The 21,706-nt window shown below is 48.6% G+C and overlaps 1 protein-coding gene across 18 annotated transcripts in view; it reads left to right on the top strand.

The window, feature by feature from the left end:
* Positions 1–17,011, top strand: part of LOC149346592 (uncharacterized) — a 35,568-nt gene extending 18,557 nt beyond the window's left edge. For 9 of the 18 annotated variants that reach the window (XR_016292414.1, XR_016292405.1, XR_016292413.1 and 6 more), the window contains 6 exons: positions 864–945; positions 1,916–2,024; positions 11,873–11,974; positions 12,301–12,416; positions 15,853–16,192; positions 16,770–17,011. Coding sequence is in view for 2 of the 18 variants with exons in the window: in XM_089586505.1 (XP_089442631.1) it covers positions 864–945; positions 1,916–2,024; positions 11,873–11,974; positions 12,301–12,415 (408 nt within the window). In the remaining 16 variants the exon portion in view is untranslated. Of the gene's footprint in view, positions 1–863; positions 946–1,915; positions 2,025–3,478; positions 3,557–6,094; positions 6,213–9,027; positions 9,142–11,872; positions 11,975–12,300; positions 12,417–15,852; positions 16,193–16,769 lie in introns of those variants that run through there. The other 9 variants (XR_016292406.1, XR_016292415.1, XR_016292409.1 and 6 more) reach the window with 9 other exon arrangements.
* Positions 17,012–21,706: the final 4,695 nt, after the last annotated feature.

Genomic DNA, 21,706 nt, shown 5'->3' with positions numbered 1-21,706 from the left:
TTGTTTTTAGAATACTGGTCCTTATGATGGGTTTAATTACTATTCATAATCCTCCAAGCTGTTCTGTAGAGAAGGCGTTCACGTAAACATGTCCTACGTAATGGTGAAGGGATTCTTTCAGCGATAGTTCTACGTACCACACTCAGCGCAAGCACTTGATTGTCGACAGGGATCACCGCCTGATTCGTTACCTCCGCCTGCCGCGTCCCCTTACAGCACCCATTCTGCCTGTGGCGGATGTCCTGCGGCCTAGCTCTTTATTCGGCATGGTTTCAGAGCTCTCGCTTCTTACGTAACGGAAAATGCTTTCGCACAGATGGTTTGTGATGCAGGCTGATGATTTTCGCTGCATTTGAGGGTGGACGTATTCGTCGTTACTCTAATCATCGTTTTAATATAACTAAGAAGGTATTTGGTGAAGTATATTAAAGCGATGGCGTAGTCGTCGTTGACCGTAGGAGAAAAATCCCAAAAAATCTCCAGGAAAGCAACCTTAGGAGGGAGGTGGGCCAGTTAGGTCATGTGACGTTGTGGCGTCACCACAACCTGCCCACCAGATTGTGAGCGAACTGCCCACAGTGGCAGGCGGCAGTTAATCATTGGTCGATCGGGAAGAGCAACCTGGGGCGCACAAGGTCCACCTCTGGGAACACCTGCCATCGCAGGGTAGTGGCGCATCGCTTAACCACTGCACCACTGCACCAGGAGAAGTCTGCGGATTGCCAGGGTTCGATGAAAGTAGAGAATTAATTATCTCCTGCATACATGATAATTAACCTATTAAGCTATTGCGTCATGCCCTTTAGACGGAGCGTAAGTGTTTCCTCTAATTTTTTATGCTGTTTGCGCGCTGCACTTTGCAGGACCTAGTCTCGGGCCAGGTCCCCGGTGGCGAGCTACACAGGCCGAAGTATGTGGCCGAAAAGCCACATCTGACCAGCAGGGGTGAGAAACGCTTTCATCAGAAAATATGTTTGAACATCATTGCAAGGCTTTTTGGGGCCTAGTTGTGATGCCGTTGCGACACGTATATCGCGTAGTAAAATCCGGTCAATGGGCGGCAGCCCCTGACACAAACATGGTGGATTGTTTGCTCCCAACCGCGACGATTTCACAGAACACGTCACTTGACGGCCATGATGAACGGAGTGACCACGCACGTAGGGACCGAGGATAATAACCGAATTTCCTGTGCGTCTAACGATTAGCGTGTTCTCATCAGACAGGCCCCATAAAAGAAAACGTTTTTAATAGCTGTGAAGGGAAACAAAATGACCGAAGATTTAGTGTGGTCACACGAAATGCTAATCAGGTGCACTAACACTTCAGTTTTAACTTCGATCTTGTTTTCAACTAGAGGCTCCATTTTTTTGGTCTATCAGTCTTGACATAAAGTGGGCAGATTGCCCACAACCCTGTGGCCACGTTGCTACCTGCCACAGTGAAGCAGACTTCAAACAAACTTGAGTGATAGCCTTTAAAAGACATGCAGGTTTGCTGAAACTGGCTGCTTTCACGAGTAAACTGCATGATATCGGTTATTTTTGGCGACCATGGGTTGGCATCTTGGCATGGTAAGCATGGTTTGGAATTTTTAGCTCATTAGGGAGTTTTCTTATCGTCGACGGCGTGAATTTCGATCTAGCAGCGGGGCCAATATTTCTCGTTCTTGAATTCTCGTTTCTAGCGACTACAGTCGTGTGTCCCTATTATGGACGCTCTGACTCAAGACCCAAACTGCACTAGGAGCGAATCGTGCTGAACCGTCACCGAGGCGACTAGGCTGGAGACTCCCTTGGAAAAGTGCATAGCTTGGCAAGCATTGATAATAATCGAGACACTGTATAGGTTGGCGCACATTTGTGACTGGGGCCATGATGGGCCGCGCGTTCTGAAACTTTGCGGAACGATGCAGACATCCGCGCCCCACGGCTGCTCCTGATGTCGATGGCCATGGGATCGTGTGCGTGCTGGCTTCCCGGCGGCAGCGAGTCCTGTAGTATTTTTCACACTACGTTGACCAGGTGAGTTATTTTTGACGTCCAACTCTTTCTTCATTCCACTGCTACACACTATTCATTAGTGATTTTCTTAACTTGCACGCCGCTATTGTCTATTATTGTGTGTGTGTGTGGCTCCAACGCTCACTAAAGCATTTTGGCCTGGAACTTTTTGCATGCACTCTCTGTCAACTTTATTTTATACTTGTGCTATGAAAGACACATATCGTGGAGAGAGTGAGCAGGGACCCAGGGTGCGCTTTTTGGCGGTGCTGCATTTAAGAACAATGAAAAGTGTTTACTCGTATAAAATTTAGAGAACAGAGCACGAGCCTAAGCGTAATTTGGCCGAGCTATTTGGCGACCCATCATGAGAAGGCATCAGGCATCAGTACCCGTGAATGTCAATAGAGAATGTCAATCCCGCATTTGGGTATTAACCCATTTACGCAGTCGAGAGGCAAATGCTCAACAAAGTTTCGCCTCCCATTTTTACGCGTATAGCTCTCACTTCATTGCCGCCGCAGTGTCCCGGATTATGACCGGATTAGCTGTGTTTGGCCGACAAAACTTGTTTTTCAAATCCTATGCCTTCTTAAGGAATTAAATTCTATCCATAATCCTCCAAGCTATTCTGCAGAGAAGTTCAGGCAAACATGTCTACGTAATAATGAAGGGGTTTCCGTAAATATAGTTGTACGTACTACACTACGCGAAAGCGCTTGATTGTCAACAGTGATCACCACCTCACCTGTTACGTCTCCCTACCGCGTCCCCTTCATAGCACCCGTTCTGCCTGTGGTGGACGTCCTGTGTCCTAGCTCTTTCTTTTGGTGCGGTTTCAGAGCTCTCGGTTGTTACATGGCGGAAAATGCTTTCATACAGAGGGTTTGTAGTGAAAGCTGATTATTTTCTCTGCAATTGAGGCTTAACGTGTTCGTCGTTATTTTAGGAACAGTTTTATTTAACTACGAAGATATTTGGTGAAGTCTATTAACATGATAGTGTTAGGTAGCTTGTGCCCGAGAAATTGCGGCGGCGGCGGCATTGACCGTGAGTGAAAAATGCCCGAAAAATCTAGAGAAAAGCACCCTTAAGAGGTAGGTGGGCCAGCTAGGTCATTCGTCGTTGTGGCGTCGTCCCAACCTTTCCACCAGATTGTCAGCAAACTGCCCACAGTGGCAAGTGGCAGTTAATTAATGATTCGTCGATCGGGAAGAGCAACCTAGGGCGCACAAGCAAGGCCCACCGCTGGGAGTACCTGTCATACATAGCAGGGTAGCTGCGCATCGCTTAACCACTGCACCACGGAACTAGGAGGGGTGTGCATACTGTCAGGGGTGTATTAAAGTAGACAACAACCGTTTACAAGCGTGAGAATTAACCCATTACGCTATTCGCTATTGAGTCTTGCCCTTAAGGCGGAGCATAAGTGTCCCCTTCTAATTATATACTTGTTTCCGCGCTCCACTTCGCAGGAGGCGGTCTCGAGTCAGCTACCTGGATAACGGACAGTCGTAGCCAGATACACCGGCTGAAGTGCGTCCGCCTCACGGGTAACGGAATTCAGGCCAGAAAATTTAGGGGGGCACTTTGTTCACCTAAAGTGCGGTGAGGCGAAAGCCTTTTGCGCGGTGTTGCTGTTTGTGTCACGGATATGTGGTTAAGATGTTTATTTTAGCACACCACTTATTGTGAATCTTAGATGCTGGAGACACGGGAGGGCATTTGGGAGCCATCCGTCTGATTAGACGCCTCTCTGCAAACAGTCTGCTGCATCCTAGACAAGGATACCTACATATGCGTTGTCAGGAAGTAGCGTAGCCATTAGCACGCTCTCGACTGCGGAACGGAAGGATGGGGGTTCAATTCCACTGTGGACAAAGGTTTTCCACTGTGGACAAAGAACCTTCTGCCGACAACGATGAGGCAGTAAAGGCGTTCGCCTTAAAAGCCACATCACATCAGCAGGCTTGAGAATCTCTTTTATCCGAAAATATGTTGAAAAAATGGCTGAGGCTTAACTTGGTTAAGCCTGGAGAATGCGAAGCATCATCGTGTCGGGTAATTTGGAGGCTCACAACCACAGCGACGGCGCAAGGTGGGCCCCCGTTTCTCCACTGGCGTGACGTCATCCTGTTACGTGGTGTGACGTCATGTATCACGTGATTTGGAGGCGCACAACCACAGCGACGGCGCGAGGTGGGACCCCGTTTCTCCACTGTCGTGACGTCATCGTGTCACGTGGTGTGACGTCATGTATCACGTGATTTGGAGGCGCACAACCACAGCGACGGCGCGAGGTGTCCCCCGTTTCTCTACTGTCATGACGTCATCGTGTCACGTGGTGTGACGTCATGTATCACGTGATTTGGAGGCGCATAACCACGGTGAAGGGCTGAAGTGGTAGCTAAAGTACTATGCTTCGCATAAAACCGTCACAAGGCATATTCGGGCCTAGTTTTGATGCCGTCGCCGTCGGCGGTTACTCGAAAGCTTCACGAGTCGATCCCTGAAACAAACCTTCGTGACCATTCCCAATCACTGGTAAACTAGGACCACAGGATCCTTTTCGATCGTGACTTGACGAATTGGAATGAAATGTTTCAACTTTTTTTTATCGCCAGTAAATTTAACTTTCCCTGCCGCAAAACATCGGCACAGAAATAAACAATGTGAAAGAAGAATAGGAGAAAACTTCTGACAGGTTGCCCTACAGAGCGCCTCTACTCACAGCTGATTTGCTGCTCAGGTTGCTCTCTCAGAACAACCCAGTCACCATGGCCGCGTGAGCTTGCGACGTCGTAACAACCTCCCCACTGAAATGTAAGCAAACGGACCACTGTTGAGATGTCAGTAAAAGTAATGATTAGTCAAAAAAGGCTGCTGCAGAAGAAAAACCTGGGTCTCGCAAGGCTCAACGGTGGCTATGTTTGAGGCAGTGACCTGCCGGGCCAGAGACGCATCGCTTAACCGCTGTTCCACTGAGCCATATCGGTATGATGACTTTGAGCGGCCTATAAATGTAAGCACGAGAGTACCAATTCCGCATACCGGTATTAACATATTTACCCAATCGAGAGATAAATGCAGGTAAAAGTGTCGCCTCCAATTTTTATGCATATAGCTCTCACTTCAGCGGTGCCCCAGTGTCCCGGATTATGATTGGGCTGTGTTTGGTTGACACAACTTGTTTTTCGAATACTGGTCCTTCTGATGAGTTTAAATTCTATTCGTAATCCTCCAAGCTGTTATGTCGAAAACAGGTTCATGTAAACATATCAGACGTAATGGTGAAGGGATTTCTGTAGCGACAGTTGTACCTACCCCACTCAGCGAAAGCACTTGACTGTCGACAGTGATCGCCGCCTCATTCGTTACCTCTGCCTCCCGCACCCCCTTGACAGCGCCCTTTCTGCTTGTGGTGGACGTCCGGTGGCCTAGCTCTTTCTTTTGGTGCGGTTTCAGGGCTATCGCTTCTTACATGGCGGAAAATCCTTCCGTACAGAGGACTTGCAGTGAAGGCTGACGATTTTCGCTGCAATTGAGATTGGATGCATTCGTCGTTATCTTAAGCAGAGCTATACTATAACTAAGGAAGGTATTTGATGAAGTATATTAACACGGTAGCGTTAGACAGTGTCTGCCCCAGGAAAACCGGCGACATCGTAGTCGTCGTTGATCGTAGGCGAAAAATCCCCATAAATCTCCAGGAAAGCAACCTTAGGAGGCAGGTGGGCCAGCTAGGTCACGTGACCTTGTGGCGTCATCACAACCTACCCACTAGATTGTGAGCAAACTACCCACAGTGGCAGGTGGCAGTTAATTAATGACTGATCGACCTTGAAGAGCAACCTGGGGTGCACAAGGCGCACCTCTGGGAGCACCTGTCATCGCAGGGTAGGGGCGCATCGCTTAACCACTGCACCACTGCACCAGGAGAGGTGTGCGGACTGCCAGGGGTCGATGAAAGTAGAGAATTACCTTCTGCATACATGAGAATTAACCCATTAAGCTATTGCGTCATGCCCTTAATGCGGATCATAAGTGTCCCCTCAATTTTTTTTCTGCTGCTTGCGCGCTGCACTTTGCAGGAGCCAGTCTCGGGCCAGGTCCCCGGATGACGGGCAGTCGTGGCCAGCTACACTGGCCGAAGTACGTCCGCCTCACGGCAGCTGGAAAGGAGGCCAAAAGCCAAACCTTACCAGCAGGGTGAGAACCTCTTTTATCCGAAAATATGTAGAAGCATCGTCACAAGGCATATTTGGGCCTAGTTTTGATGCCGCCGCCGTCGGCTGTTTCTCGAAAGCTATGGAGGTGGTGGACAATTTTCTCGACTTGATCCGTGAAACAAATCTTCGTGCCCATTGCCATTCAAAGATAAACTGGGACCACATGATCATTTAGGTCGTTGTAAGGGATCGGCAGTGTACGTGGGGTCATTGGAACGCGGCTAGCGGCGCTCAAAGCGGAGCGTCTCCTTTCTTGGAACGCGACCGCTCGCGAACGCGCCGGGAACTACGGGTGTCCACCGTCCCGCGGTACCGATTCGCGCACGTGCTGGCACGAATGTATATTTGTGTTCGTTTTTATTTTATTTTGTGGTAGAGAGGGTCGTCTACCTTGTTGAAGCCGGAGAGCTGGCCGTGCCCTTGAAGAACCAATCATGTTAGAAGCACAACATGATTGGAAGCTACGGAATGTGGGCCGGGCCTTTAAGGCTTTAAAACTGGGCCCCAGAGCCGGAAGCGGGGTTCTGCGCTAAGATTAGATGCTACGCATCTTCGGCAACGCCGAGTAGGGGCCTCCCCTAGTGTTAGCCAGTTCCACCCTTTTTGTTGTTTGTCTTTTTCCCGTTGTATCTAACTTGTATATTCTGTAAATATTTGTATATAAATCTTCAGTTATTGCCTTTTTTATCCCTGTGTCTCAACTGAGCACAAGAGCGTCTCTGACGGGGCACCCCTGGTGCGAAGAAATAAGCTTCAGTCTTCCAGTTAAACCAACCGTCTCTGGCGGGGCACCTCTGGTGCAAAGAAGAAGAAGAACCTGATCTTTGCTGTCGTGATTTCACGAAAATGAAAAGTCTTAAAATTTTTTATCTCCAAAAAATTTTTCTTTTCCAGACAAAGGTAAGGTAGTAAGAAGAAAAAAATCGCGAGGCCACTCTGGCAACTAAAGTGTTGAGAAGAAAAAGACAAGGACGCTTTCGGGTGGATGTGACGTCACACCGTTCTCGTGGCTTTTTCGATACCGCAATTAAACACTTTTCAGGCATCTTAAGTGTTAATTACGCTTACTTACATATTTTTCTATATAATTTCACACATATTATACATTCTCCTACCATTTTGTAAGAATTTTTACTATGCACTGACGACTTGCGGTGGATGTGACATCTCACCAGTCCCGTAGCTATATCCACGACCGTGCTATTTCGCCGCAATTTTGATATTTTGATTATAATTAACTAATTATTACACAGCCTTCAAACCTAGCTCCTAGGTTTATTTTTTCCTTCTCTATCCCGGCCGCGTCGGCTGAATTTCGATGGAGGGGAAATTCCAGATGCCCGTGTACTGTGCGAAGTCAGTGCACGTTATAGAGCCCCAGGTGGTCGAAATTTCCGGAGCCCTTCACTACGGCCTCCCTCATAGCCTGAGTTCCTTCGGCCAAACCAAACCTCCTCTATCTTAAGCAACCTTTGGGTTTCTTCTATCTTCTTTAGTTCCCGAGTTAAGTTTCTTCTATCTGCTTTACTTCCCGAGTTAAACGTGTGTTACACGCTTTGTTAACAGGTGACAGTATGAGCCATTAAAGGTTTTCGCCTTAAAATTTAGTGTAGCTTACCCTACAGCGCCTGTCCTCACTGCTGATTCCATGTGAGCAGAAATTATGGATATTTTCCTTGTGTGATTATGGTATTGAATGGCGGTTGCCTAATAAACAGTAGTTGTCTAAAGGCGTGTTCAGAGTGGCCCGTCGCGAAGGCTATGCGTCCTGCTTTAACCGGGGCTGATATGGGAGTATATGAGGACCGGCGAGCCGCCTAACGGACCGCTATCACTTTGAGGTTAGCGAACGCGAACCTAGAACGTTACAAGAACAGGACGGGCTGAACGACTCTTGCGACACGTATTTAGCGTAGTAAAAGTCGGATGAACGGGCAGCAGCTCCTACCACAAACATGACGGCTTGTTTGGTGCTCTTTACCTTGACCATTTTACAGAACTCATCACTGTACGGCCATGATTAACGGTGTGACCACGCATGTAGGGACAGAGCAGAATAACTGAATTTCCTGCGCCTCGAATGATTAGCGCGTTCTTATCAGAAAGGCCCCATGAAAGAAAACGATGTTTTTTAATAGCTATGAATGGAAACAAAATGACGGACGATTTAGAGTGCTCAGACGAAATGCTAATCAGGTGCACTAGCACTTCGGTTTTAACTTCCATTTTGTTTTCAGTTAGAGGCTCGATTTGTATGATCAGTCTTGAAATAAAGTGGGCAGGTTGCACACAACGCTGTGGGCACGTTGCCACTTGCCATAGTGAAGCAGAGTTCAAAAAAATTTGAGTGATAGCCTCTAAAAGACATGCAGGTTTCGCTGCAACTTTCTGCTTTCACGAGTGAACTGCATGATATCGGTTATTTTTGGTGACCATGGGTTGGTATCATGGTATGGTAGGCATGGTTTGGAAATTTTAACTTATTACGCAGTTTCCTTATCGTCGACGGCATGAATTTAGATCTAGCAGCGGGGCCAATATTGATCGTTCCTAAATTCCCGTTTCTAGCGAGTGCAGTCGTGTGTCCTTAATATGGACGCTCTGGCTCAAGACTCAAACTGTACTAGGAGCGAATCGTGCTGTACCGTGACCGAGGCGGCTAGGCTGGAGACTCCCTTCGAAAAGTGGATAGCTTGACAAGCATTGATAATAATTGAGGCAATGTGTAGGTTGACGTGCATTCGTGACTGGGCCATGATGGGCCGCGCGTTCTGAAACTCTGCGTAACGATGCAGACATCAGCAGCTCACGGCTGCTCCTGATGTCGATGGCCATGGGATCGTGTGGAATACTTGCATCGTGTACTGGCGTCCCTGCGGCAGCGAGTCTTGTCGCACTACTTTGACCAGGTGAGTTATTTTTGACGTCCAACTCTTTTTTTATTCCACTGCTACTCACTATTCATTAGTGATTTGCTTAGCTTGCATGCCCCAATTGTCTATTATTGTGGGTTTGTGGTTCCAACGCCCACTAAAGCGTTATGGCGGGGCACTTTTTGCGTCCACCCTCTGTCAACTTTATTTTATACTTGTCCTATCAGGGACACACATCGTGGAGCGAGGGAGCGGAGAAAGAGGGTGCGCTTTTTGGCTGTGGTGCATTTAAGAACCAGAATTTAAGAGCAATGAAAAGTTTTTACTCGTATAAAATTTAGAGAACAAATCGCCAGCCTAAGCGTAATATGTTCCGAGCTATTTGGCGACCCATCCTGAGAAGTGGGAGGCCTTTTTCAGGTTGAGTGCAAGCTTAATCGAGCCTAGAAGTGCAACTCGCTACTAGCTTTCAAGCAGCGGACGGTATTGAAATGCTATAAAAGTGGAGGACATAACTGCGCGGCTCCGTTGAATGACCCCATCTCTTGCATTACTGAATCAGTCAACGGAAGCTTTATTTGCTCATTCGAGGAAAATTTGTACAATATATTTGGACCGATGACCTACCATGTTAGTATCCGGTCAAATACAAAACGAGACATTTGGGCAGCCGCATTAACAAATGTCGAAACTAAGATTTCAGCAAAATATCAACAGCGATGTAAGACAGCGAAATCATCCGGTGTCCGGTCGGTTACAAAACAAGGCATTTAGGCAACCACTTAAGGGAAGTGCAAATGAACGTTTGAACAAAATGTACATTTACCAAAAAATGTAAATGTACCAGAAAAATAACTTCTAAGAGAGCTTTAAATCTCTCGAAAGCAGAATTTCTATTAGCCATGTTTTCCTGACTTTCGTCGGGATGAATTGAAATAATCTCTCACCTTACGTATTGATATGAAACGGAAGGTTGAAATTGCTTCCAACAGCATATCTTGTGTTGTTAAAAGACAAAATTAGTATGATCTACAGGACAGGAGAGTTTGTTCCTAATATGCTATTTACTAGAAGATTCACCCCATGAACGCGCAGAGCAGAAAATTTTGCTACTCGAAGATAATCAAACATGATTTTCCATGGACGATCCAGTGAAGTTATTATTCTTTAAGGCACACACATTAAGGCACACACTTTAAGGCACACACGGCACACACATTCGAGTTGTGTTGTCAGCGTCGCATGAATGGTCGGCGCAAATACGTTAGACGTGCAGGCCTGCGTAGCGAGCAGTCAGCAAACTGAGAAAATGAAGTGGGCGTCACTTCACCAACCCGGCGCAAAATGCGGACACGCGGTCCAGCTATTTCCTTTGCTACGAAGGCGAAATCACGCATGTGTGACAGTCCCGCCTCCGTGTCTAACGCAGGCTCGTGAACACGCTTCGAAAGCTGTTAATTCCACTTGTGTAGCCCATGGTGATGGGTTCACTTTAACGGAGCGCCTGCCTTATATGGAGAAGAAATTATGTGGCCTTTCTCGGCGGACACTTTGGCAGCGCCTCAGAAAGCATTCGTGCACAAAATGGTTTCAGCGGCAGCTGCTATGCAGAGCTATTAAACGCGAAGTGTCCCCAATAGTTCTCACTCGAAATTGAAAGAGCATAGGGCTATCACGCAGGGGACAGTGAAGCTGATCTTTTCGCGCCACCACGGGTTCGAATGCCAGTCGCGGATATTCGTTTCATTTATTTATTTCACTTGAAAAAACCCAGAAACACCACAAACCGACGAAAATCGCAAGATCTGGCTCGAGGTTTCCCATAGAAATATTTCTTTCGCAATAATAGAAGCTTAAATTTTTTGTTTATTGAGTGTCTACCTCACTTATTATATGATGGTGATGTTTCTCTTTATGGAGACTGTTATAAACGCTGCCAGTTACTTTACCTTACCTTCTCCTTTTTCCTAAAGCCTTTTCTGTTGCTCGCTCGCTACTTTATGATCTTTTTTCCTCTCATCCGCACCTCTCGAACTCTAACTTCTCCCGTGCAGTGCGTGATGAAGACAGAAGAATGCTTTATGGTTTTGTGCCGTTTAATGTCCCTCGGCCACTCAGGCCATGAGGGACGCCATAGTGAAGGGCTCCGAAAATTTCAACCGCCTAGGGTTCTATCATGTGCACTGGCATCGCACAGCACACGGGCCTCTAGAATTTCGCCTGAATCGAAATTTGACCACCGGGGCTGGGATGGAACCCGCGCTTTCGGATCAGCAGCCGAGCACCATAGCCACTGAGCTGTCGCGGCGGCGAAGAGAGAAGAGGGCCTGGGTAGAGCTTTCAGAGCTTGTAGGCAACATTTCTCTTTCTGTTCTTGCTTAGTTGATTTGGCCGCCAGATCACAATGACCAGTGCGTATTGCATAGGGTGAAGTGAGGTACTCTGAAAATACTCATAATTTGGAGTGGGGTAATTCCTCAGCCTGTTGGTACGGTTCTATGTCGCTCTAGGTGTAGCTTTAATCATGAAACTCCGGCCGGGTAGGTGCGTAACCTATTGCCCAGTGGTTGGGGTCATAACTACGGGCGCAGAATCTTTGCCGACTCGGTTCCAACGAAACCGTATATTGACAGGTAAAGAAGCAATCAGAGGTGCGCACTTTGTTTGCCTGAACGTGAATGTGCGCGAACTTACGTTTCAGTGTGATTGAATTACTGCTGTTGAGTTGCCGGTACTACTCCAACTCTGCCTGTCTTTTCGAATGCAGCGCCTGTCAGCTGGGTCTCGTCGCAAACGCTCTGATGGCTTTACGCGGATGCCTACACCCGCGTACCCAGACGAAAGTTCAGTTCCATGTGATAGACTGCGGGTGAGTAGTGCTAAGCAGTCAGCCCTCTGTTCGTTGCAGGCAAGACCTAGAATGAATTTTCTGCATTTCCGATTAAGTGGCTGGTGTAAATACCACTGATATGTAAGTGCTGCCAGTATGTGTCTGGTCGCACTTCAGAAAGCGTTCGTCGACGAGATAGTTTTAGTGCCAGCTGCTAATGCAGCGCTATTAAACACAAAGTGTCTCATATACATGTCACTGGAAATCTAGAGCAAACTTTTTAGCTTACAAAACGCTAGAAATGCTGTAGGGGATGAACGAGTGGAGTAGTTCACCTTCAGTTTTCCATCGCCTTTATTTCTGAGCATCATCTTTATTTCCGAACGCCTTCGCAGCATGCCTCTGGCGTCTTGGATGTGGCAGCCCGCTGCAGGCAGCTTTGTGCGTCCTGAGCTGTGGTTCATCGCGGGTCCGGCATAGGGTGAGTGAGAGGGGAGACATCTTCGACTGAAGTTCGTTTTTTCATTCAGGCTTACACATGGCAGACAGTTGAGGATGATGCGCTTTTGTTCTCGAGAGAAGTGACTACTACATTCAGAGAGAAAGCGTCCCTCGGATTCTACTCGGTGCTTTAATACCTTGCTGAAGCAAGCGACGCTGACTGCCTTTTTTGCAGAAAAGTAAGCATTGGAGTAATGTATTTTGAGAATTGAGGGCGCGGAAGGCTATCCAGCCTTCTCTCAAGTGCCACATGATTCCTACAAGGTCACAAAAAATACTGGCGCCATGTGCTGTCAAAAGTAGGCCCTAACGAGGTAAAAAAATTGGCCGCGGCTTCGCTTTGGTTAAGCCTGGCAGGTTGCGAAAGCGCGCAGCGCCTTCAACTGAAGGAACGCAGTGCGCCGCATCTACAGGTCACGCGTGGCTACCGGCCGGCGCTGAACGACGACTGAAAGCGTCTTAGAACGCAGTGCGCCGCGTGTACAGGTCACGCGTGGCTACCGGCTTTTTGAAGAAAGGAAATGGTGCAGTAATTCTCTGTCATCTCGGTGGACACCCTAACCACACCGTAAAGGAAGGGAGGAACACCACCACCCGTTCGGCGCGATGCCTTGTTGTTGCGACTGAAAGAGAACTTGTAGAACGCCGCCGGGCTCGCCATTCTGCGGCATAGGCGTGTTGCTTAGCCAACCGCTTTTGCCTTTCTCTTTCTTCATCTGTCTCCTCGGCACGGCGCCGGCGTTTGCGCGCAGCACGTCGCTCCAGGGACGCCTTGCACAACTCCTCAGACATGACTAAGCGGAACGCGCCTGCGGCGCCCCGCTTATCCTCTCCTAGCGAGCGCCCTCACGCGGCGGGCCGAGGAGGCCGTCACGTGGTAGCCGCCGGGCCGAGCGAAGGAACGACTACGGCCGAACGGACGAGTTGGGGCCCCTGCTCTTCTCTGGTCGTGACGTCACGCTGTCACGTGGTCGTGCGCCGAGCGAAGGAACGACTACGGCGGAACAGACGAGTTAGGACCCCTGCTCTCCTGTGGTCGTGACGTCACGCTATGACGTGGTCGTGCCACGTGACAGCGAAGGAACGACCTCCGCCGACGGCACAAAAGTGCTAGCAATATTGCTTTCGCAATAAAAAAGCAAGCGTGCAGCTCAACCACCTAGAAAACACTGACTAGGCAAAATAGTGACAAAAGCTGTTTTTATTTTATGTGTCCATCGTCTTTCGTGCTAAATCGGGAACTGATCAGTTACTTCATTGAGGCTGGCGTCAGCTCCAAAAATATTATTTTCGCGAAGAAGCACAGTCTGAAAGGCAGGAGAAATTGAAATTTGTACCCATATCTCCAGAGGACGTTCCGCTAGTTGGACCTTTCAGCTTAAAAATAAAAAAAAAATAGTTCACTCGCGCTAGCAAAGAAGTTCATATCTTTTGCCCTGTTGGCTTTATCACTTGGCTGTAATGGCGGATTTTTATTCGTACAGCAACTGGACTGTCTGCTCATTACCTGAAACTGGTACCCAGGAGGTAATTTTCCTTTGCTGCTGCATGGTGACAGTATCTACGCACATTTTTAGTATTTCAGTGATTCCTTCGAGTCAGTTTGCCCCGTTCTGTTCTGCTCAGCAGAAAGTTATATGTGTGTGCCTTTCTCTTCACTATGATATATACAAATATATGCAGCCACTACTGTATGCATATAGGTTACAAGTAATTACTTTCCACGTACATTTATTCGAAAACCTCAATGCATCAAATTTTAGTATGTGTATTGGGGAAAAATAGCGCGAAAGACGCAGACAAGGAAGTCGACAAGATGAGCGATAACTATCCGGCTCGGACTAGCGTTTCGACTAATTGCTTGTCAAAGTGTTTTATACTCTTTTATACTAATATGATGATCCAACTAGCGCAGCTTTCCTGAAATTTTAGTGCGTGTTCTGGTAAAGAACGTGAGATGATTAAAATTTTCTTTTTCGTTTCGTTTTAGAAGCAGTAAATAAATGGGGCTCAAAAATTTAAATCCTCATCATATAATTCGCTTGCTTACCTTCAGGTCTGCATTAACAGTTCTGAATCAATTTTCCATTCCAGGCAATACCATGAGCAGTTCAGTAAAAATCTTCTTGGTGCCGGCTTTAAACGTCGCTGTAGTGCTTTTAGGCGTGCAAAGGACAATGGGAGATTCCCCGCATTGTTTGGTTAAACACCCCCTAATTTTTCTGAGTGCACAATTTCCGCCGTGGTTACGCAGCTTTCACACTAATTCTTGCTTCTCGTGGATCATACTGCAGCATGAAAGGCAGCACTCTATTGCGCAGTGCCTTAGTGCATCTTTCCTTAAGCTCCTTACTGGTCATCCAGGTGAATTTTTGCCTACATTTTTAACCAAGGAAAGTGCAATCACGCAGAGGGTCGTGCTCTCTATCAAGAGCATGTTTTTTTTCTGTTTTTTAACCATCTTGTTCCTCTTCTAAACTTATGTTGCTAAATTAAATAACCAAATCTCGTGATGCAAAACCAGATTCGTGATGCAAAAAATGGTGGTCGATTTGTGTAGTCCGGCCAAATGTCAATTAGCTCCGCTAGCAGTTCGGTTCTCACTTCGGTACCGATGTTAAGATCCTTGGATGGCAGCTATTCGAATATCGATAACGCGTCAGTGTACATATATGCAGAATTAGTAATTCTCTATATTCATAGATCCCTAGTGGTCTTCCTGCCACTCCTAGCGCAGTGGTGCAGCGGTCAAGCATGCGCCACTGTCCTTCTACCGCAGAACAACAAAAATTTCTCTTCTATTTTTGGACCGGCTCTTTCTTATTTTTCTACTGCGCAATGCGTTTTTATTGTGAACAACAAGCGGAAGCTACTTGCGGCACCGACGAGTGCCTTCTGACAGCTGTCCTATGATAATTCAGGAGTTCCAGGTGACCAGGCCAGGAACTGTCTGGAGTATGCGACCTCCTGACATCTCCCTCCCGACTGCCCATTTACATAGGGGCGTCTGAAAGAACAACAGGGACAGAAGAATTTCATGTTGATTGCAGAGCTGCTGACATTGATTCTTGCGAGGGGAATAATCCAAGCTTTACATTATTAAATGATTAGCACTGACAATGAGCGGTTGAACAATACAAGCATCCATGCTATAGAACGCACCTTTGTGCTGAGGCCTGCAGACCCCCATGCACCCGTCTCATAAATGCGGTTCAAATGGTGCTTATCCGGTGTCTTAAGGCTCCTCGAAGGAGATGTGTTGAAAAACTAACAGTGTGAAGCTCAGTTCGCTCATGACGATCTTTGTTCCTGAGGTGCCATAGATCCCAAAACAACACAGCAATGCACGTAACGAAGAATCGATTAAGTTGCGGATCATCCAACACAGTGTGCCGTCTCAAATGTTCCTATTGCAGGCGGCTAGGCCCCGTTGACCTAGCTACAGGAGCACGCCGGCCCAGCGGGAAACAGCAGTTGGACAACTGATAGCCTCGAAGATGTGCTTAGTTCGGCAATTATCGCAGCCCACCTAACGGAGCAGGCGAGTGCGGGGTCAACGTTCTGTGGCGGCGTTTGGCTTCGACCGCGGTGCTGATGACGAAGAGGAAGCTTGGTGCGCGACCTCGGTTGCGCAGGATAGAACAGTCTCTGCAACAGGCCTGGCCAGGAGTGTCAACAGCCCGCTCCGCCGGCATCAGTCGCGGCTACCGGGCTTCCTTCAATAAATGTGGATCACCTTCCACAGTTACACAAAAAGTGAGTAAGCCACAGAAGGAAGCATTAGTGGGCCCGTTGTTTCACGAACAAAGCAAGAAAAGAGAGGAGGGCGCGAAAGAAAGGCGAAGAAAGAAAATCTCGATATTCAAACATTAAATGCTAGCCTTAATCGTATCCATGACGTTGACTAAAAGCTTCTCACAAACCGAAACTACTAACTTGTGTTATGTTTTTATTATTTGGACATGGTAGCCGCGGTTAAACGACACTGTTTTCCTGGATAGAGTCTTTGTTCTGGGTGCTCCTGTAAAAAGGCATTATTCCGGTCGGACGTAGAGGTTGCGGCAACGACGGTTCGTAAGTTACGCACAACCCTAATTTACGACGTCCTCAATATCTACGGCTGACATTATTTGAAATCCTTCGCATGGTGGACCTCACGATAGCTCGTTTCACACAGGGACGTGGAGATGGCGCCTGCACAAGAGTGAAAAAAACGGCAGGCACTCGTTCGAAGTATGTCAGCGCTCTACTTGCGCCGACCTATGGTGTCTTCTTGCTTGAAAGCGCCGTTGGAGGGGCCAGGTTAATCAGATGCCATTTCATTGTCATGCAGATGCTGCAGCCAGTTCTACACGGGGCAGCGAGAGGGGCTTCATTGTGGCGTCATGTCATCCTGAAGCAGCCATACAGAAGGGATCGTGCTTCTAGTCGGACGTCTGTGACCGTTCAGCCGCATGCTATGGTGTGCTGCGGCAGTTGGACGTGCAAATCGAGCGTCGCCTTGGATGCGCGCACGGTTCCGGTGACCCATCACTGCTTGAACAATGAAGAATAAAAAACATGGTTTTGGGTGTATTAGTGTCTCGGGCATGCTTTCTTCCCCCGAGGCCAAAAATGCTTATACCAGCCAAGGCGTAATCCCTACTAGGGTATAATAGTCAGAAAGCCTTATTCCCATTGGTAGACCCCGAGCAAGTTAGGTTAATTAGGCAAATTGGTTAATTAAGTTTAACTAACTCAGTCCTACTTGGAACACCACTATACGATCCCTTGAATTAATGGCATGGTTACTAGCCAAAGCACAATTGGCCCAGATAGAAATTCGCGAGCTGTGCATTCCATTTCGACCAACTGAAAAGCGTGATATTTCTGTCGACAACTCCTGCATACAACGATGAGGCATTAAAGGCTTCCGCCTTAAAACCAAATTTCTCCAATGCCTCCCTCAATAGAGAGTTTTAGCTGAGCGTGTTTGTGCGCTCGCTCCGCTCAGCGAGCTAGCGGGAGCGCTACTGCGCATGCGCCAAGCGCTCAGGCGGGAGCGCGCGAGCGGTACGGCTCCTCCGCCCCGCTCCCGCGCGAGCCAAGCGGAGTCCGGAGCGGGTCGACGAGCGGGCCTCGCGCAAAGCCTTCTGGGCTCGCGCTAGCCGAACCAAACGTAAACATTCAACATGGCGGCCGCCAGCGCTGGTCTTGCCGGATACTTTTTGGCATGGCGAACAGATTGCAGACGGTGTCGGATAACTTGCGAACGTAACTCGATCACGATCGACGCTCGCACGCGTAGAAGATGAATGCACACGCTAGACAACGCTACAAATGCGTACACGCGCACGTTGCGACGGGTGACTTGCGTGGTCTTGGCTTGGCTCTCGCAATGGCAGACATTTAATTTTTTTTTGTAATACGAAAGCTTCACTGCTAAAACCAAATCACTGTTGTGATCAGAAAGCATACAGCAAACGTAAACAGCTATCATTTATTTATTCACGCATATATCAGAGAGGCTTACTTATAACCATTTTCTGGCAAGTCCAGTTACCACCACTAGGAGGCGCAACGAGTCGCCTCGCTTGAGCGGACGGGGAAGACGCTGCGCTAAAACTCTACTCTTGCGCGACGCTCCGCTGTGGCTCCGCTGGGAACTGCGAGCGGAGCGGACAGTAAACCCGCTCAGCTAAAACTCTCTAATAAGTTAGAAGAGAACATCCTTAGGAGACTACAAACCAACACATACCCAACACCAGCTAAATTACACCTGTGGTACCCTAAACTATACTCTCCGCAGTGCCCACACTGTGGAGAGGTAGCTAACCTCTACCATATGGTGTGGGCATGCCAATTTAATCCCTTACTTGACCCCATTCCCAACCCCTCGGAGGAGCAGTGGGAGGCTATTCTGCTCAGCGATGATCCTGACCGTTAGGCCGTCAGCACTGGCTGGTGGGGAGGGCCACCGCAGCAGCAGCAGCCAATGGACTACCGGACTAGGCGGTCCACCCACATGTTCTGAAAATACTGAATAAATAAAGATGTTTTCAATCAATCAATCAATCAATCAATCCAATGCCTTTCACCCCCCGTGGTAGCTCAGTGGTTAGGGAACTCGGCTACTAGGCCGCTGTTGCCGACACGAACCCGACCACGGCGGCCGTGTTTAGATGAAATAGACAGTTTAGATGGCACCGAAACGCAACTGGTGCCTCGCGCTGTGCGATGTCAGTGCACGTTTAAGATCCCCAGGCGCACGAAATTATTACTGCGAAAGCAATACTGCTTGCACTTTCAGCCCGTCGCGTAGCGAGGCCGGTAGCTACCAAGCGCGGCCTAATTCGTGCTCCTGCGACGCGCGGCGCGCTTACCGGTCGGTTCGGGTGTCCACCGAGATGGCAGAGAACATAGTTTCTTACTATTACCTAGAGGGAAAGCTGACAGCCTGTCTATGGGAGTTTTCATGGAGACCCCTCGAGACCGCTTCAGCCACCATGGGCGCTCAAAGCATCATGGGGCGGTGAGCTACTTGTTGCGGAACTTCAACTTTTGGCCAAAAAATAATGCAAGAATAAGCGCTATTCGATAATCAAGAATGTCCTAACATTCAATAATCTGTCTGTAAATTGCAACAAACGAGCAGAAACGCATTTAAGTGCAAAGTTCGCCCAAAATAAAGGCATGGCTAGCTCTCCTATTGGCCCAGTGATGAACACTACAAAAACTAATATTTCGTAATTAACAAGCGCACTTTTAAAAGTAAATATATTTTCAAAAAAAAATGTTGTTGCTTAAACACTATAAGAGGTTTTTAATGGCATTTCCTAAAAGTAAAACCTTTTATTGGCGTCGTGTGTTGTCGCGTTTTCACTACTATGGGTTTTGCACACTACGTTCGCGCGAAAGTCGTTTGCGCACACACGAACAACGTTTTCGGAATGAAACGTTTTAGTGGTGCCACTCCGTGCACCCCAAAAACTACGGCTGTCCCGCAACAAGTAGCTCACCGCCCCATGATGCTTTGAGCGTCCATGGTGGCTGAAGTGCAGCGCCGCCAGCTTTCCCTCTATGTAATAGTAAGAAACTCTATGGTAGAGAATTACTGCGCCATTTTCTTTCCTCAAAAAGCGGCGCGTTCAAAGGACAAGGCATGGCGCAGTAATTCTCTGTCATCTCGGTGGACACCCGAGCCACAGGAAGAGAGGAACGCCACCACGCGTTGGACGCGATGCCTTGCCCTTTGAACGCAACGCTTTTTGAGGAAAGGAAATTCTCTGTCACCTCGGTGGATCCCCCGAACCGCACCGTACAGGAAGGGAGGAAGTGGGAGTGACAGAAGAGGGAAGCTTCTAGACAATCATCCGCTAGCGTCAGCCGCTCGTTTTGGCGACCGAGGCACGCATAAATCTCCCAGCACGTGTGGGCCCTCGTGTGGTGAGTATAATGCCATGTAAAACAAATGGGCAAAACTTTCATAAATAAGCTTTACTAAGAGCACAACCAAGACACACCACCAGGCAAACCAGGCGCAGCCAGGGCTATTGCTTTCGCAACTTAGCGGGCTTAACCAAGCTAAGCCTCTGCCAAATTTTTTTTGTTGTTGTTCTCAAAATTATGGCGCGCGCCTACAGCGGGGGATTGGCCAAGACACAGGCGGCGACTGACAGGTGCTCAAAGTGTTAAACAATGGAATAAATAACGAAATACATGATGAAGTTTAGCGCCAAAAACGAGGACAAAGAAGGAGTGAAGACACAACACGAGCGCTCGTGTTGTGTCTTCACTCCTTCTTTGTCCTCGTTTTTGGCGCTAAACTTCATCATGAATAAGATTCAACTCGCCCAACTTTCCACCTTACAACGAAATACACATATATATATTGTAACGAAGACAGGACCGGCACAGATCACAGTTTCAGCGAAGTTCAGCGCACAGCAGAGAACTCACAAGATGGCTGTCCGAACCACACACACACTTCGTCTTTGTCCACACGCACACGCACACTTCGTCTTCATCGTCGGCGCGCTCCCATGAGCACGCGCCATTACCCCCTCCATCAAGGCGGCGGCCCGACGCCGGAAACGAACACGAACACGGACAGCAAAGGTAATGTTCGGTATGGACGGCGGACGGCAGGGAATACAGAGAGCTGTTAAGCTGGTAAAGCGGCGGGTTGCAGCCTGTCATGGTAGGGCTTCATGCGCACCACGTGGACAGTCTCGGTCGGATGGCGCCGACGTGGTAAGGAGGTCGTGTCCCGCGGAACAACTTCGTATGTGACATCACTTATGCGACGAACCACCTCGTACGGACCGAAGTAGCGTCGGAGGAGCTTTTCGGAGAGTCCGCGGCGGCGCACAGGTGTTCATACCCATACAGAGTCACCGGGCTCGTACCGAACGCATCGGTGTCGGAGGTTGTAGCGTCCAGCGTCGAGTTGTTGGTGATGTCGACTCCGGCACCTTGCGAGTTGGCGGGCTTCTTCAGCCCGCTGGACGAATGTGTCAACGTCAGCGTAGGGGCCGATGTCTCCGTCGTTGTGAGCAGCGGGTAGCATAGCATCCAGCATGGTAGTGACACACCGTCCGTAGACCAGCTGGAAAGGTGTAAGACGGGTAGTCTCCTGTTCTGCCGTATTGTAGGCGAAGGTTGCATAAGGAAGAACTTCGTCCCACGTACGATGCTCAACGTCGACATACATAGCAAGCACTGCAAGCGTCCGGTTGAGGCGTTCAGTCAAGCCGTTTGTTTGGGGATGATAGGCTGTTGTCTTCCGGTGACTGGTGTGGGTGAGTTCGAAGAGAGATTGCATTAATGCCGCCGTAAAGGCGGTTCCATGGTCCGTGATGACGAGTGATGGCGCACCGTGACGCAAGACGATTGATGTCATAAAAAACTGCGCCACTTCTGCAGCACTAGCGTGGGGGAGCGCCTGTGTCTCGGCGTACCGCGTTAAGTAGCCCGTCACCACAACAATCCATTTGCTCCCAGAGGAAGACAATGGGAATGGGCCCAGCAAGCCCATGCCCACTTGTTGGAAAGGTGTTGTAGGCGGTGGGATGGGCTGGAGAAGCCCTGCGGGTTTAACTGGTGGTGTCTTTCGTCGCTGGCAGTCACGGCAGGTCCTCACATATTGCTGGACTGATGAGAGCAACTTTGGCCAGTAATACTTCGCACGAATGCGGGAATACTTCCGCGTAACACCCGAATGGCCAGCCGATGGCTCGTCGTGGCAGGCGTGCAAGATGTCTGGACGGAGTTCGGATGGCACAACCAGAA

This window comes from Amblyomma mixtum, chromosome 4 (assembly GCF_055824585.1).
Source record: "Amblyomma mixtum isolate Tamu chromosome 4, ASM5582458v1, whole genome shotgun sequence".
NCBI classification, from domain to species: domain Eukaryota; kingdom Metazoa; phylum Arthropoda; class Arachnida; order Ixodida; family Ixodidae; genus Amblyomma; species Amblyomma mixtum.
The sequence above is the reverse complement of the archived record's forward strand: the minus strand, read 5'-3'. Positions and strand labels throughout refer to the sequence as shown.